The sequence below is a fragment of the Cebus imitator genome, unplaced genomic scaffold (genome assembly GCF_001604975.1).
Source record: "Cebus imitator isolate Cc_AM_T3 unplaced genomic scaffold, Cebus_imitator-1.0 Scaffold521, whole genome shotgun sequence".
In the NCBI taxonomy this organism is placed as follows: domain Eukaryota; kingdom Metazoa; phylum Chordata; class Mammalia; order Primates; family Cebidae; genus Cebus; species Cebus imitator.
In genome coordinates, this window is record NW_016107836.1 from 905901 (window position 1) to 922683 (window position 16783).

Sequence of the window (16783 nt, forward strand, 5' to 3'; positions counted from 1 at the left end):
AAAAAAAAGAAGTATTTTATATTCACTATTTTTTATATAAAATAGCATATAAAAAAGAAAAATAGCATACAATTTGAACTGGCATATTGATGCTCTTTGATAGTCTAATATAAAAATAAAGTCATTTGTTAAATATCAGCTATTTAAAATTAAATGACCTTGTACCGTTGATTAACTTTTTTTTTTTAATAAAGGAAAGCAGTTAATATTAGTCTATGAAGGGTTCAGACAGACTCAGAGACTCCCTTATATTGATTATTCTACTAGTCAAATATCCTGATTTACCAGAAGGCTGATGGAAGTTACTCTGTCATGCTTATGTAGCTGGAAGTAAGAATCTGCCAAATGAGATTGCTTGTACATATGGGCCTGTGCATATGAAATGAATGAGCCTGGGATCAGTTTTTTAGAGGGTGAAATTAGCCTGGCCAGAGCTGCATTTTGGAAAACTTGAAGGTTGGCTATGCAATAGTCAATCAAACCAACAAAGTAGCATTTATATGTAGATTGTACAATCATGTAACTCAAAGTATTTCTCTCCTCAGTATCTTGGATATTTTGGAGATGCAAAGAGTAAATACAAAAGAATATATGTGAAGTTCATCGAAAATGCAAACAAGAAGGAATATGTCAGAGTGTGTTCTAAAAAGCCAAGAAACAAACCTTCACAAGCTATCAGGTATTTGTTTTCTTAGGTGATACCTTTGCGCATATATGTTGGTATATTCTTGATGATACCGATGTATAAAGGAGTATATCGATTAAAGAGATTTCTTTTTTATTATACACAAGTCAAAAAATTCAGTGTCTGATGAAATAAGTGATTCTTTTGAAAGTGTGAGATGGGCACTGTAAGCTCATGGTTACACCTGTGGAATAACCATGAGTTTTCTTTTCCTTGAGTCCTTTTGGTGTCACCCTAATATAGTGAAAAAAAATTGTAGAGGCAAAAAGTTTGAGCCCAGTTTTTTGTGACCTAGAGAAGACAACATTCCTGAAGCCCCCTTTTTCATCTATAAAATTAAAATAATAATGAAGTGAATTAAATTTAAAATAATTTTTGAGAAAAAAATACTATGAGAACTCTACATTACTGGACAAGTGTACACAGTAGAATTATTATTGTATGTTAAAATGTGACTCTGGGTTGTCTGGAGCATGAATCTGGAAGGTAACAGACTTAACCCTGTGGTCCATATGAGAAAGCAGGTGTGATCCTAGATATTCTTAATCTAGTGCCAAGCAGGTACAGCTCCATTAACATTCCCACCTACTGGAAGCAGCTCTCCTTATTTTTATGATGGAATTTTATCCACTCAAATCTTCAGACCTGGCAGAGAGCAAATCTTTTTTATTTGAGACAGGGTCTCGCTCTGTCACTAAGGCTGCAGTATAGTGGTATGATCACAGCACTGTAGCCTCGACCTCCCAGGCTCAGGTGATCCTCCTGCCTCCACCTCCCAGGTAGCTGGGACTACAGGTGTGCACCACTGTGCCCAGCTAATTTTTATAGGGATGGGATTTTACCATGTTGCCCAGGCTGGTCTTGAACTCTTGGGCTCAAGTGATTTGCCCACCTCGGCCTCCCAAAGTGCTGGAATTACAGGCTTGAGCCACCATACTCAGCTGGCATAGAGCAAATCCTGAGGGCCTGCCTCTAGGACAGATGCATTTGGGATTTTTTTTTTTTTTTTTTTTTTTTTTTTTTTTTTTTTTTTTTTTTTTTTTTTTTTTTTTTGAGAAAGCTTCACTCTGTTGCCCAGGCTGGAGTGCAGTAGCATGCTGTAGCTTCCACCTCCCAGATTCAAGCAATTCTCCTGCCTTAGTCTCCTGAGTAGCTGGGACTATAGGCGCATGCCACCACGCTTGGCTAATTTTTGTATTTTTAGTAGAGGTGGGGTTTCACTATGTTGGCCGGGCTGGTCTCAAACTTCTGAGCCACTGATCCTCCCGCCTTGGCCTCCAAAGTGCTAGGATTACAGGCTTGAACCACTGCGCCTGGCCACATTTGGGTTTCTACATCAAAACCTGACACCACCAGAGCCTGTGAAGTTTCTTAGGGTCAGAGCTAGATGTGGTAGTTATGGGATATCATTCATTACCTTCCTAAGCCCATTGGTCATCTGTTGTACAGCCTCATAGTCTCTGGGAAATAAATCCTTAAATCAAGGAGGGGAATGGAGAAGTAGAAATAAGGAGCCTTAATAACTGAATATTGAATGCTATTGACAAAAACAATGTATTTTAAGAAAATTTTATGGGAATCACCATTGAGATGTATAGGATTTGGGCTGTATATTTTGGAGGTATTGGTGAGAATAATTAGATAAACTTTTTCTGTGATTCTCTTCTATTTTTGTATTTCATTTTAGTTTAACAAGATTTCAGTGTGTTAATGAAGTTTGTTTATAACATTGCAGAACTGTTCAAGCTAAGCCAAGTAGTGGCAGTAAAACTTCTGATCCTCCAACATCAAAAACTACAACTACAAAAGCCCTTTCCATGAAACCCAAAGTTAAACAGCTAAAAGTAAAGGCTGAGCCACCACCAAAGAAACGTAAAAAATGGAAAGAAGAATTTTCATCATCCCAATCTGACTCATCTCCTGAGATCCATACTAGTAGTAGTGATGATGAGGGTGAGTTTTCCATGAAATGGCTACCCTGATAACTTTAGATTGTCTACATGAGTGGCGAGGAGCAGTGATGCTGACGATTCAATATGTATTTATTTTTCAGGGAATTTATCTACCTAATAAATTCTGCTTAGATTTTTATGAAAGTAAGTTCACATTCCCTGAACATACCAACTGGAGCACAGTTGGCCCACACATGCAGCCTTGTACATAGAAAAGGCAGAACTCACCTAGGTAATGCCAGTTGATCTCAACTCTTTGAATGAGATGGAGGTTAGATCAGATGATTACTAAGAATCATCTAGTTCTAAATTTTTTTTTTTGAGACAAGGTCTCTCTGTCACTCAGGCTGAAGTGCAGTGGCATTATCCTAGCTCACTGCAGCCTCGAACTCCTGGGCTCAAGCAATTCTCCTAGCTCAGCCTCCAAAGTAGCTGGGACTATAGGTGTGCACCACTATGCCCAGCTAATTTTTTTTTTTTAAGAGGTGGGTTCTTGCTTTGTTGCCCAGGATGGTCTCAAACTCCTGGGCTCAAGCAGTCTTCTCGCCTTAACCTACCAAAGTGCTGGGATTAGGGGCACAAGCCACTGCGCCCAGCCTAGTTCTAAACATTTGACTCTAAGTTTATGCAAGAAGAAAAGAATAATTAAGCCTAGGAAAGAGGAGCTCAAACTATAATATAATATAGTAATATATTTAATAATGTATACAACTATATTATTTAATATATAAAGTGCATACTACTATGTATCTGCCACTAGCTAACCATGTACCTATGACTTAAGGTAGGCTATCCTGTCTTACTTTTCTTTTTTTATAAAATGTAAAGGTTGAAATCTGTTATCAAACTTATTGACCTTAGAACCATTTTACATTCTTAAATTATTGAAGATCTAAAAAGCATTTATGTAGGTATATCTATTGTTATTTACTATATTAGAAGTTAAAACTGAGATAGTTATAAAACATAAGAATGTACCAGCACACAAAGCATGGTGTGTGATATATGTAAGAAATTTCGGTGAAGAGACAAAGACTGAGCAGTTGTAGCCGCGTTGCCGACCTCAAGCTGCAGTCGGCTTCTCCATGTAGAAACTGGGAGTAGAAGACTCAGAATCGAATCTCTTCTTCCTACCCCTCCTGGTTACAAAACACTTGAAATATGTTAGTGGAACTTTGCTTGAGTAGTTTTTTTGATCTTCAGCTCCATTCTCGGCTTTGTGAGAAACTTATCATCAAACACAGTGGCCAGCAATGTTACCAACAAGACAGATCCTCACTCCATGAACTCCCGTGTGTTCATTGGGAATCTCAACGCTCTTGTGATCAAGAAATCTGATGTGGAGGCAAGGCAATCTTTTCCAAGAATGGCAAAATTGTGGGCTGCTCTGTTCATAAGGGCTTTGCCTTCGTTCAATATGTTAATGAGAGAAATGCCTAGGCTGCTGCAGCAGGAGAGGATGGCAGAAGGAGTGCTGGCCAGGTTTTAGGTATTAACCTGGCTGCAGAGCCAAAAGCGAACCGAGGAAAAGCAGGTGTGAAACAATCTGCAGTGGAGATGTATGGGTCAGTAACAGAACACCCTTCTCCATCCACTCTACTCAGCTCCTCTTTTCACTTGGACTGTGACTTTCAATGGGATTATTATGATAGGATGTACAGTTACCCAGCACGTGTACCTCCTCCTCCTCCTATTGCTCAGGATGTAGTGCCCTTGAAACATCAGCGTATATCAGGAAACACCTCACAACGGGCAAAAGTGACTTCAATTCCAAGAGTGGACAGCAGGTGTCTTCCAAGTATGGAAAGTTGAAAGGAGATGACCTTCAGGCCATTAAGAAGGAGTTGACCCAGATAAAACAAAAAGTGGATTCTCTCCTGGAAAAAATGGAAAAGGAACAGAGCAAACAAGCAGTAGAGATGAAGAATGGTAAGTCAGAAGAGGAGCCGAGCAGCAGCTTTGTGAAGAAAGATGAGACTAATGTGAAGATGGAGTCTGAGGGGGGTGCAGATGATTCTGCTGAGGAGGGGGACCTACTGGATGATGATGATGATAATGAAGATGGGGGATGACCAGCTGGAGTTGATCAAGGATGATGAAAAAGAGACTGAGGAAGGAGAGGATGACAGAGACAGCACCAATGGCAAGGATGACTCTTAAGTACATAGTGGGAGTTTAGAAATCTTATCCCCTTATCCTGTGTCTAAGATCAAATTTTTCACCAGATCCTCTCCCCTAGTATCTTCAGAACATGCTCACTGTTCTCCCCATCCTTGTCCTTCCCATCTACATTAATTCATATTTCCCTGTGCCTAGTCCCATTTTCACTTCCTTGGACACTCCTAGTAGTTTTGTTAAATCTTAGCCTGTAATTTTTGTTTTAATTTTGATACCTCTTATGACTTAACAATAAAAAGGATATATTGTTTTTATCAACTGTCTCTAAAATAATCTCTTGTTATGTAGGGAGTATAGTTCTTTTCATTCATACATAAGTTCAGTAGTTGCTTCCCTAACTGCAAAGGCAATCTTACTTAGTTGAGTAGCTCCTGAAAGCAGCTTTGAGTTAGAAATATGTGTGTTACACCCCAACATTAGTGTGCTGTATGGGGCAGTTCAACACAAATGTAACCATGTATTTTTGTGAATGAGCGTTGGCATGTCAAATGCATGTAGAAAAATAATTAGTGTTACAGTCTTAAGATTTATTTTCTAAAGTTGATACTGTGGGTTATTTTTGTGAACAGTCTGATATTTGGGACCTTTTTTCTCAAAATAAACAAGTCCTTATTAAACCAGGAATTTGGAGGAAAAATAAAGAAGAAATTTTAAGTTGTTCAGTAGTCTGTACAGAGGTTGCCAAATGGCTTGCAAACTGAATCTGACCCTCTGCCTGTTTTTATAGTTTTATTGGAACACAGTCGCATTGGTTCATTTGCATATTTCCATACAGTTGCTTTCCCACTACAGTGGCAGATTTGAGTAGTTCAGCAGAGACCATATGACAAGCAACATAAAGCTGAGTATAAGAAAAGAGGAAGGGATGATGAAAGACCTTGTATGCCATAATAAAGCTAAAAAGCTTGGGATCCTATAAGCAAATGAGAGTCCTTAGAGGGATTTATATAGGGGAAACAATGTGGTGAAATTTGAATTTGAATTACAAGACATAATCCAGGCATAAATTGAGTCTGAACCTAAGTAGTGGCAGCAGGGATAGAGATGAGGGGACAGTGTTGAGAAATTCAGGATGTAATCTTGGCAGAACTTGAATGATGAATTAGTTGTTGGGGCTGTGGTTGAAGATGATGTCCAAGATGGTTTCTTTTTCTTTCTTTCTTTTTTTTTTTTTTTTTTTTTTTTTTTTTTTTTTTTTTTTTTTTTTGAGGCACAGTTTTGCTCTTGTTGCCCAGACTGGAGTACAATGGTACAATCTTGGCTCACCACAGCCTCACCTCCTGGGCTCAAGCGATTCTCCTGAGTAGCTGGAATTACAGGCATGTACCACCACACCTGGCTAATTTTGTATTTTTATTAGAGACAGGATTTCTCCATGTTGGTCAAGCTGCTCTTGAACTCCTAACTTCAGGTGATCTGCCTGCCTTGGCCTCCCAAAGTACTGGGATTACAGGCGTGAGCCCCCCATGTCCAACCAATATGGTTTCTAACACTGCAAGTATCACTGCTTGAGAGATTATCTATTCTGATTATCTATATCTATTTCTGATTAGAAATAGAACCATAATAAGAAATTCTTCAGTGCTGAAGTCTACTAAATTTACTGTTTTTATTTTTTAAATTTTTTGAGTCAAGGTCTTACTCTGTTGCCTAGGCTGGACTGCAGTGAGGTGCAGTTATGACTCACTGTAGCCTCGACGTCCCAGGCTCAAATGATCCTCCCACCTCATCCTCTCAAGTAGCTGGGACTACAAGTGGGCACCACCACAACCAGCTAATTTTTAAATGTTTATCTTTGTAGACACAGGGTCTCACTGTGTTGCCCAGGCTGGTCTCAAACTCCTGGGCTCAAGCAATCCTCCAACTTTGGACTTCCAAAGTACTGGTATTATAGGCATGAGCCACTGTGCCCAGTCTAAATATACTATTTTTAAATGTTATTTGTGGGCAAGTGCAGTGGTGCACACCTATACTCCCAGCTACTTGGGAGGCTAAGGAGGAAGGATTGCTTGATCCCAGGAGTTCGAGACCAACCTAGACAACACAGTGAGACCCTGTCTCTTTAAAAAACAAATAAGTAAATAAAGCTATTTGTGAATGGTTGTTTAGAAATATTTACATCAGGCTGGGCACAATGGCTCATGCCTGTAATCCCAACACTTTAGGAAGACAAGGCGGGTGGATTACCTGACGTCAGGAGTTTTGAGACCAGCCTGGCCAACACAGTGAAACCCTGTCTTGACTGAAAATACAAAAAAATAGCCAGGTATGGTGGCAAGCACCTGTAATCCCAGCTACTCAGGAGGCTGAGGCAGGAGAATCACTTGAACCCAGGTGGCAAAGGTTGAAAAAAAGAAATATATACATCAGAATATATAAGGAAATTCAATGCCTCTAATATGTATAGAAGGCATTATTCATAATTTTTGCAGTTAGCAATCATGCCTACTGCTTAGAATAAAAATGTTTGGGTTCTGAATTTGCTCTCGATAATAGTTTCTTCAAATGACAAGATAAAATTTTTTTCCATTGGTAATTTGAGTGACCACTAGGTGTCACCAAAAGTTAAGCAAACATTTTTAGTGCCCTTTTTCTTTGTTTTGCATTCTCGGGCTAGGAAGTCAGATGTTCATAATAAACATAAATTTATAGGCTGGTGATTTTCAGACCCTTTGTTTCAGGACTCCGGTGGAATCTTCAAACATGTTGAGGGTTCCAGATACTTTAGTTTTTGTGTGCTAAATCTATTGATATTTACTAAATACCAATTCAAACAAAGTTTTAAAATATTTATTTAAAGTGAACCCATTACTTATTAATGTGAGTTTTTTTAAAAACAATTATACTTTCCAAAACATTATTTAGTAAAATGAGTGCATACCTGCTTCTTCATTGTTTGTTATGTTAATTTGGCTAATGTATCAAGAATGTTCATACTTAACTGAAAAGGCAATTGTATGTAATTAGGAAAGGGAGAAAGATTTCAATTGCCTTCTCAGATACTTATGAACACTCCTGATACTGACAAATAGCAGTTTCTTGAGTTTTCATGCTATTACATTAAAATCTATTGGTTTGTCTTAACTTTTATATATCTCTGTCTCATCTATGAGTGGTTATATAACATTGGTCACTGGTCATGTGAAAATATTAGTTAGCTCAGTGATACAGATCTTTCAATAATTCGTTTTTTTCACACTTTGAAACCCTGTGGTTAAATATAAATTTGCCTTTTAACCATTTTTAAGTATACAATTTATTAGCATTAATTAAATACACCGAGGTGAGGGTTGTATAACCCTACAACCCTCACCTCTATTTCCAAAACGTTTATCATCTTAAACAGAAACTGTAACTGTTAAGCAACAAGTACTGCTACTCTTTTTCCTCCATCTATTGGGAACCTCTGATCTACTTTTTGTGTCTGTGATTTTGCCCATTCTAAATATCTCATATAAGTGGAATTACACAATATTTTTCCTTTTGTGTCTGGCTTCTTTCACTTAGCAAAATGTTTTCAAGGTTCGTCCATGCTAAAGGATATATCAGAACTTCATTCCTTTTTATAGCTAAATAATATTCCATTGTGTGTTTATACCACATTTTATTGATGGACATTTGGGTTATTTTCTTCTTTTGGCTAACTGAACAATTGCTGTAATCAGCATTGGCATACAAGTATCTAAGTTCCTACTTTCAATTTTGGAGGCATATACCTGAAGCAGAATTGTTACTATTGTCACATACTAATCCCATGTTTAGCCTTTAGAGGAAGGAAACAACAAACTGTTTCCACATGGTTACACCATTTCATATTCCCACCAGGAAAGCATGATGTTTCCAATTTTTCCACATCGTTGCTAACACTTGTTATTTTCTGTAATGTGTGTTTTTTAAAAGTCATCCTAGCAAGTGTGAAGTGGTATCTCATTGTGGTTTCAGTTTGAATTTTTCTAATGCTTAATGATGTTGAACATTTTTTCCATGCCCTTATGGCCATTTGAGTATCTTCTTTGGAGAAATGTCTATTCAGATCCATTGCCCATTTTTTAACTGGGTTATTTGTCTTTTTGTTGTTAAGTTGTAGAGTTTTTAAAAATATATTCTGGATATTAAACCCTTAATTAGATATATAATTTGCAAATGTTTCTTCCCATTTTGTAGGTTGTCTTTTTCACTTTCTTGATAATGTCCTTTGATGCACAAAAGCTTTAAATTCCGATGAAGCCTAATTGACCTAATTTTTTTCTTTTGTTGCTCAGCTTTTGTTCACATAGAATCCACTGCCGAATCCAAGGACATAAAGATTTACTCGTATATTTTCTTCTAAGAGTTTTATGGTTCTAGTTCTTATGTTAAGGTATTTCATTTTACACTATCAAAAAATGATACTCATCAGTTCTATGAATGATGTCATTAATGAAGCCTTTAAAAATTGGGAAGCTGTCAAACTCACAGTGGGGATAGAAGATGTCCAAAATTCTAATTTTCACTTGAAATCTCAAATTTTATCATTGGCAACAAATACCGTCAGTTGTTTTCCTTGAATAAACAGATTATCTTAATTTATTCTTAAGAAAATGTCTGCCAAATACCCAAGTCTGGATATGCATAGTCTATATGTCAGTCGGTCTTTCAAATAAAAATGGTGTTTCTTGGGGGAAAGAGTAACTAGTTCATCTTGTAACTCAAACAACTGTATGGGTGCTCCTCCTGGTCATTCCCATTGTACTTACACAGAAGTGCTTTATGTGTACCTGCTATTTCATCACACAGAATATTAAAAAGATGTCTATTCTAGAAATTTCATAAAATTAATAATTTTTACTGCTTCATTGAGGGCTATTATTTTTATTTTATCTTTTTTTGATACAAGGTCTTACTCTGTCACCCAGACTGGAGTGCAGTGGTACAATCATGGCTCACTGTAACCTCAGTCTCCCAAGCTCAGCTGATCCTTCCACCTCAGCCTCCTGGGTAGCGAGACTACAGGTACATGTGTGCCACCATACCTGGCTAATTTTTTTATATTTTTTAGTAGAGGTGAGGTTTTGCCATGTTGCCAGGCTCTTTTTAAATTTTTTATTTTTAGAAACAGGCCTCACTCTGTCACCCAGGCTGGAGTGCAGTGGCTCAATCATAATTCACGATAACCTCAAACTTCTGGCAAAGCAACCTTCTCACCTCAGTCCCCCAAGTAGCTAGGACTACAGGTATGCACCACCATGCCCAGCTAATTTTAAAATTTTTTGTAGAGACTGGGTCTCACTATGTTGCCCAGGCTAGTCTTGAACTCCTGGCCACAAGCCATTGTCCTGCTTCAGCCTTTCAGAGTGTAGGGATTACAGGCATGAGTCACCGCACCTGCCCCTCAAACTATCTGGTTGTTGGGGTTTGGTTTTTGTTTTTAATTAAGAGATGGGGTCTTTTTCTATCACCAGCAGAAGCAGAATGGCACCTTTTTAGCTCACTGCAGCCTCAAACTCCTGGGCCCAAACAATACTCCCACCTCAGGCTCCCAAGTAGCTAGGACTACTGCCTTCACACCTAGCTGATTTTAAAAAATTTTTTGTAGAGATGAGATCTTGCTATATTGCCTGGGCTAGTCTTGAATTTCTGGTGTCAAGCGATCCTCCCACCTTGGCCTCCCAAAGTGCTGGTATTATAGGCGTAAGCTGCCATTCCCAGCCCCTAGGACTATTCTTAAGTGAAACTGCCTTTTTCCCCCTCAAAAACATGGCAGTGACATGACAAAGTCATGCAGATGATATTACTGCTAGTACAGTTTGTTGTCACTGCCTCTATTCGTGGTAAGGCACCATCAGTTTTACCCAATATTAGTTTTATAAATGGCAATGCAGTGAGGAAAGTACATAATATCTTAATATTATTATGAAAACAGTTTTGATATCAGAGATCACTGAGAGGGTCTCGGGGTCCCTCCTGGGGTCCATGGACCATACTTTAAGAACTGCTGTTTAAAATACATACACCTACTATAGGCCAGGCATGGTGGCTTACAGCTAATCTCAGCAGTTTCAGAGGCAGAGACAGGAGGATCACTTGAGGCTGAGAGTTAAAGAACAGCCTGGGCAACATAGTGAAAACCCATCTCTAAGAAAAGGAAAAAAAATACATATATAAATGTGTGTGTGTGTCTATATATATATATAAACACACACAATCAATCTCTCTCTCTCTCTCTCCCCCCACCACTGTATACCCCCAACATTAAAAATACTTTAAAAACTGCTGTTTAAGGGTGTGACTTGATTATATATTTGAATACAAAAAGTCAAAATTGAAACAACCTTTTTTTTTGACATGAGTCTTGCTGTATTGACCAAGCTGGTCTTGAACTCCTAGGCTCAGTCTTCCACCTCAGCCTGCCAGGTAGCTGGGACTACAGGCGTGCACCACTCCACCCAACAAGTTAATCTCACAGTTCTTCCCATTGGATTGGAATGAAATTTCCTCTGTGCACAGCCTGTGTTTACATTAAGACAATTTTTTTCTTTTCTTTATGAGGCAGGGTCTTTACCCTGTTTCCCAGGCTTGAGTGCAGTGGTGCAATCACAGCTTACTGCAGTCTCAACCTCCTGGGCTCAAGCAGTCCTCACACCTCAGCCTCTCAAGTAGCTGGGAATATTGGTACATGCCACCACATGTGGCTAAGTTATTTTATTTTTTAGTTAAAACAGTGTCCCACTATGTTGCCCAAGCTGGTCTCAAACTCCTGGGCTCAAGCAGTCCTCCCACCTTGGCCTCCCAAAGTGTTGGGATTACAGGCATGTGCCACTAGCATACTTTTAAAATTTTTAATATGTCATAGGCAAGAATTTTTTAGTAATTTATGTGTAGGAATAAAAAGGAAATCTATGTATTACTCATACATTGGATGCCATATGATTTCTTTACTATTCAACATAGAGAAACCATTGAGACTAGAGTAGCACCACCTGGCAGCAGATGTCTGTGATGGGATCTAGCAGAAGACAAATAGTTTCTTACCCGGTCTACGTTTTCTGGTGTTGGGCTTCAGAATCACCTAGAAAGGGCTGAGCACAGTGGCTCACGCCCGTAATCCTAGCATTTTGGGAGACTGAGGCTGGCAGATCACCCGAGGTCTGGAATTTGAGACCAGCCTGGCCAACATGGTAAAATCCCATCTCTACTAAAACTACGAAAAAAAAAGTGCTGGGCATAGCAGTGTGTGCCTGTAATCCTAGCTACTTGGGAGACTGAGGCAGGAGAATGACTTGAACCTGGGAGATGGAGGTAGCAGTGAGTAGAGATCACACCATTTCACTCCAGCCTGGACTACAAGAGCAAAACTGTCTCAAAGAACACACATGCACACACATCACCTAGGAAGCCTTTTAAGAGTATAATACTTAAGCTTCATCACCACTACCACGACCAAAGATTCTGTTTTAGGAAGTCCAGCAATATGGTTTTTTGTTCTATGGTTAACAAAGCTCTGCAGTGATTGGATGTGCAAACCAACTTTGAGAATCTCTGACCTTTTAAAGGTAAGGTGAGAAAGCCTTGAATTTGAAGATATTGTATCTGCAATCTGCTTCTAGGATCTCATTATAGAGAAGAGTGTTTTTAAAGTTGTCGGGAAGGAAAATTTAATATTTAACCCTTTCTCCCTCCCAGAATTTGATCCTCCAGCTCCCTTTGTCACTCGCTTTTTGAACACAAGAGCAATGAAGGAAACCTTTAAGAGCTACATGGAATTGCTTGTTAGCATTGCCTTGGACCCTGACACAATGCAAGCCTTAGAGAAGAGCAATGGTACAGTCTAATAAGTAGTTCTTTCTTGGTAGTACTTTCTGGAATTAAATAAATCTTGTCTGTTATATGTTTGTATGTGGCTTGTGTAATATATACCTATAAATTGTGAGTTAAATACATAGCATCTTTAATTCTATAAAATGGTTATATATTTTCATGCATTGTCTGAATATTTAAACTTTTATTGCTTTCTCCTCATGGGAAAATTGTAAAGCTACTCACCGGTTTCTTCCAATTCTAGAATCTAATCATCCTCATAGTTTACTAAGTACTGGTATTACATGGAAGATCTGTATGTCAGTATTTTCTATTTTCCAGTAATTGGAAAGATGAACCAGATAAAAGTGGCATAAAGATTAAAATCATATACTTGTATCTTTTTTAGAAGATGCATCACAGCAATTATTTTCTTTTTTTTTTTTTGGGACGGAGTTTCGCTCTTGTTACCCAGGCTGGAGTGCAATGGCACGATCTCGGCTCACCGCAACCTCTGCCTTCCGGGTTCAGGCAATTCTCCTGCCTCAGCCTCCTGAATAGCTGGGATTACAGGCACACGCTACCATGCCCAGCTAATTTTTTGTATTTTTAGTAGAGACGGGGTTTCACCATGTTGACCAGGATGGTCTCAATCTTTTGACCTCGTGATCCACCCGCCTCGGCCTCCCAAAGTGCTGGGATTACAGGCTTGAGCCACCGCACCCGGCCACAGCAATTATTTTCTAATCAATTAGTATTAAACCAGTAAATGCATTGGGTTATACCAATTAACATATTCCTTTTAGTTATTTGAGAACTCTACATACTGTTTTCCATAGCAGTTGTACTAATTTACATTCTCACCAGCAGTCCTACTAACTAATTGACATTCTTACCAGCAGTCCCACTACTGAGTATCTACATAAAGGAAAATAAATCATACCAAAAAGACACCTGCATATATATTATTGCAGCACAGTTCACAACTATAAAGATATGGAATCAACCTATTCCATACCCACTTGTAAAGTGCCCATCAGCCTATGAGTGGATAAAGAAAATGTAATGTATATATATACCACAGAATACTATTCAGCCATAAAAAAGAGCAAAATAATGTCTTTTGCAGCAACTTGGGTAGAACTGGAGGCCATTATTCTAACTGAAGTAACTCAGGAATGGAGAACCAAATATCACATGTTCTCACTTATAAGTGGGAGCTAAGCTATGGGTACACAAAGGCAGAGTGGTATAATGGACATTGGAGACTCAGAAGGGGAGAGGGTGAGAAGGGGGTAAGGGATGAAAAACTACTTACTGGGGTACAATGTACACTACTTGGGTGATGGATGCTCTAAAATCCCAGACTTCACCACTATACAGTTCATTCACGTAACCAAAACTACCAGTACCCCAAAGCTGTTGAAATTTTTTAAAAGATTTTTTTAAAGAAAAAAATAAAAGGTATAGTAAGAGTATGGCATTATATTCTTATGGAATTACCACTGTATTTTATGGAACTACCAATGGTCCATCATTGCCAAAAATGTCATTATGCAGTGCATGACTATATACTGTTTTATTATGTTCACAGACTTAGACACATATTCTATTTTAACCTTAAAGCAACTTAGCAATTTTGTGGATTAAGACAGGTTCAGAAAGGTTAAGTGACTTGCTTAAGGGCCAAAAACTTGAAAATGGCAGAGAAATTATTAAAAGAAAAAGTCTTCTAATTTCTAGTCCAGTGCTTTTCTTACCACATAATCAGAGACAGTAACCTGTATATCAGTCATTTTGGAGTCATGTGGAGCTGGAAGGGACTTTAGATATTACCCAGTCTAAAACATTTATTTTTGTAAACTAAAGTTCAAAAGAGATTAAAGTTAGAGAACAAGTTAGAGGTTGAAGAACCATGATTAAAACTCAGTTAATCCCAGGTCAGCATTTTTGCTATTAAATGTTAAATTCCTTGCATCATAAAATATGCTTCTCTTTGTAATAGTCATTTCTGGTTATATTTTGAAAGATTTGAAAAAATTGTTTATTAGTGTTCTCTGATTTTTCTCTTATATAAGGGGAGAAAATTATTTAAGGTTTTTATTTTTAAGTTATAAATGTTTAAATCTTGTTTTTGTGGAATGTAAATATAGTATCAGAACAGATTTAATTACTAATAGAAAGACTATGTAAACAATCATTTTACTTAGCTGTGAAGTTTGTGACCTGGATTCTGGGGATTTTTTTTTTCAGAAATGTCATTAGAGGCAGTTAGTATTATAAAATATAATTACTATGCTGACAAATTAAGAAAGAGTCTAATAATCTAAAATGTTTAATGCTGTACCAAAACTAATTATATTGTAAAAGTGCTTTTCTTAATGGGGCTTAAAGTTCAGAGTGATAAAATTGAAAACCAAAAGCTTTGAATAGGAATCTTTGTCATAATTTTACTCTTCCCATTTTTTCTAAAATAATTATTTAGATTCATATTTTTGGTACTGAGTTTTGATCATTTTTCTTCCCTACTTTTTCTTTGCTTCAAATTAAAGTGACAATATCACTCGGTTGTGTTTTGTTAGATCAGTTAGTATTTTGTACTATGATTGTTCAGATTGTTCAGAGGGTAAATGAGGTCTGTAGAAATTAGACAGTTTGCCCATTGGTCACATAGCTGCCACATTATCAGTTGTATTCAGTTAAAATCCACTTCTGGTTTATCCAGCAGTTCTAGTTCAGCTAAAACCCAGGACTTAGGATCCTCATACAGTGCTCATGCCATCATCATACTGACCTGTCTCTTTCTTTCTTTCTTGCTTTCTTTCTTTCTTTCTTTCTTTCTTTCTTTATTTTTTCTGTCTCTTTCTTACTTGCTATTATAAATCTACTTTTTAAGTTAACCTTTGTTCAGAAAGCTTCATGTACAATGTTTTGCAATCAATATTTTACATATGCTAATGAATTTAGTGTCTTGATAAATGTTTTGAGAAAAATTTCATTTTTAAAAAAGTATTGATAGTTTATCCTGTTAAATTATGTTGTTTCAGATGAGCTACTTTTACCTCATATGAAAAAAATAGATGGCATGCTAAATGATAACCGAAAGAGACTTCTTTTGAATCTTCATTTGGATCAATCATTCAAGGTATTTCCTTTTGATGACTTATTAGCAAAACTCAATGACAATCATAGTCTTAAGTATAATAGGAAGGAAAATTTATGAAAATCATTCACTTACAAAATTTTTCACCAAGAATTTGATTTTTATTCATTATAAGTCCATTTAGTTTGTCTTTTGTGTTAATCATTTGCTTTTCTCCACTTATATCCACTTTTTAGGCATTTATAGTTATCTATTATAGCTTCTATAAAATAATTTCCAAATGTTCTCTGAAAGTATTTCCTTTAAACTACTGTATTTTAATCTTGTTTTTCTTATAACACTTTTCAAAATTTTCATCTGTAATTAAAATTAGCTTTTCCTTAGCACAGTTATCAAAATTCCCCTTATTTCATTTATTCAGTATCAGAGGAAACAGTGATTTTTATAATGAAGGAGGGAGTTAAATAATAGTAAAACAAAACCTTACAATTTGTAGTTGCTATTTAATAAAGTAAATTTTGCTGTGTTGTGTGCTGTTTAATATAATACCGCCCCAGCTCTGTCTAAGGCAGAATATTAACTGCCTCCCTGTAAACCTTATCTATCCACCCCACAGTCTTAGCAAAGTTCCCAGGCATCTAAAAGTTCCTGTGTTTCTTGAACACCAGCTGCAAGGTAACAAAGCAAATAGGCTCAAAACTGCAAAATGTGTTTCTCAAAATGCTACTTTTCAAATGTAAAGTGCATCACAAAACAAGTCACAAGTTAATTAACTGTTCTTTGTTCTGGCTTCTGTAAAACCTGCCTCCAGCTTTGTCATCCAGTACCACCTAGATGCATAAAAGGGCACCCCATTTTCTTTGTCCTTTGCTCAAAATTAAAAAGCAATTCTGCTAAGCCGGTAATCACATTAAATAAAATCCTCCTGCAACCAACCCCTATCAGTTTCTCCAGATCTCTAATTTCTCGATACAATAAGGGTAGGAAATATGTGTAATTCTGTTAATATATATCTTGTCAATATAAACTGGTTTTGGTGTTATCAGAAATATAGAAAAAAGCTAATCTAAACTTAGGTAATTTATCATA

At 37.2% G+C, this 16783-nt stretch overlaps 1 protein-coding gene and 1 pseudogene across 3 annotated transcripts in view; both read left to right on the top strand.

Moving 5' to 3' along the window:
* QSER1 (glutamine and serine rich 1) overlaps nucleotides 1–16783 on the top strand; it is a 50507-nt gene that overhangs the window by 23125 nt on the left and 10599 nt on the right. For all 3 annotated transcript variants that reach the window (XM_017514269.2, XM_037733388.1, XM_017514267.2), the window contains 4 exons: nucleotides 546–679; nucleotides 2421–2638; nucleotides 12478–12615; nucleotides 15639–15736. In XM_017514269.2, coding sequence (XP_017369758.1) covers nucleotides 546–679; nucleotides 2421–2638; nucleotides 12478–12615; nucleotides 15639–15736 — 588 coding nt within the window. The remainder of the gene's footprint in view (nucleotides 1–545; nucleotides 680–2420; nucleotides 2639–12477; nucleotides 12616–15638; nucleotides 15737–16783) is intronic.
* Nucleotides 2645–5997, top strand: LOC108293072 (annotated as a pseudogene).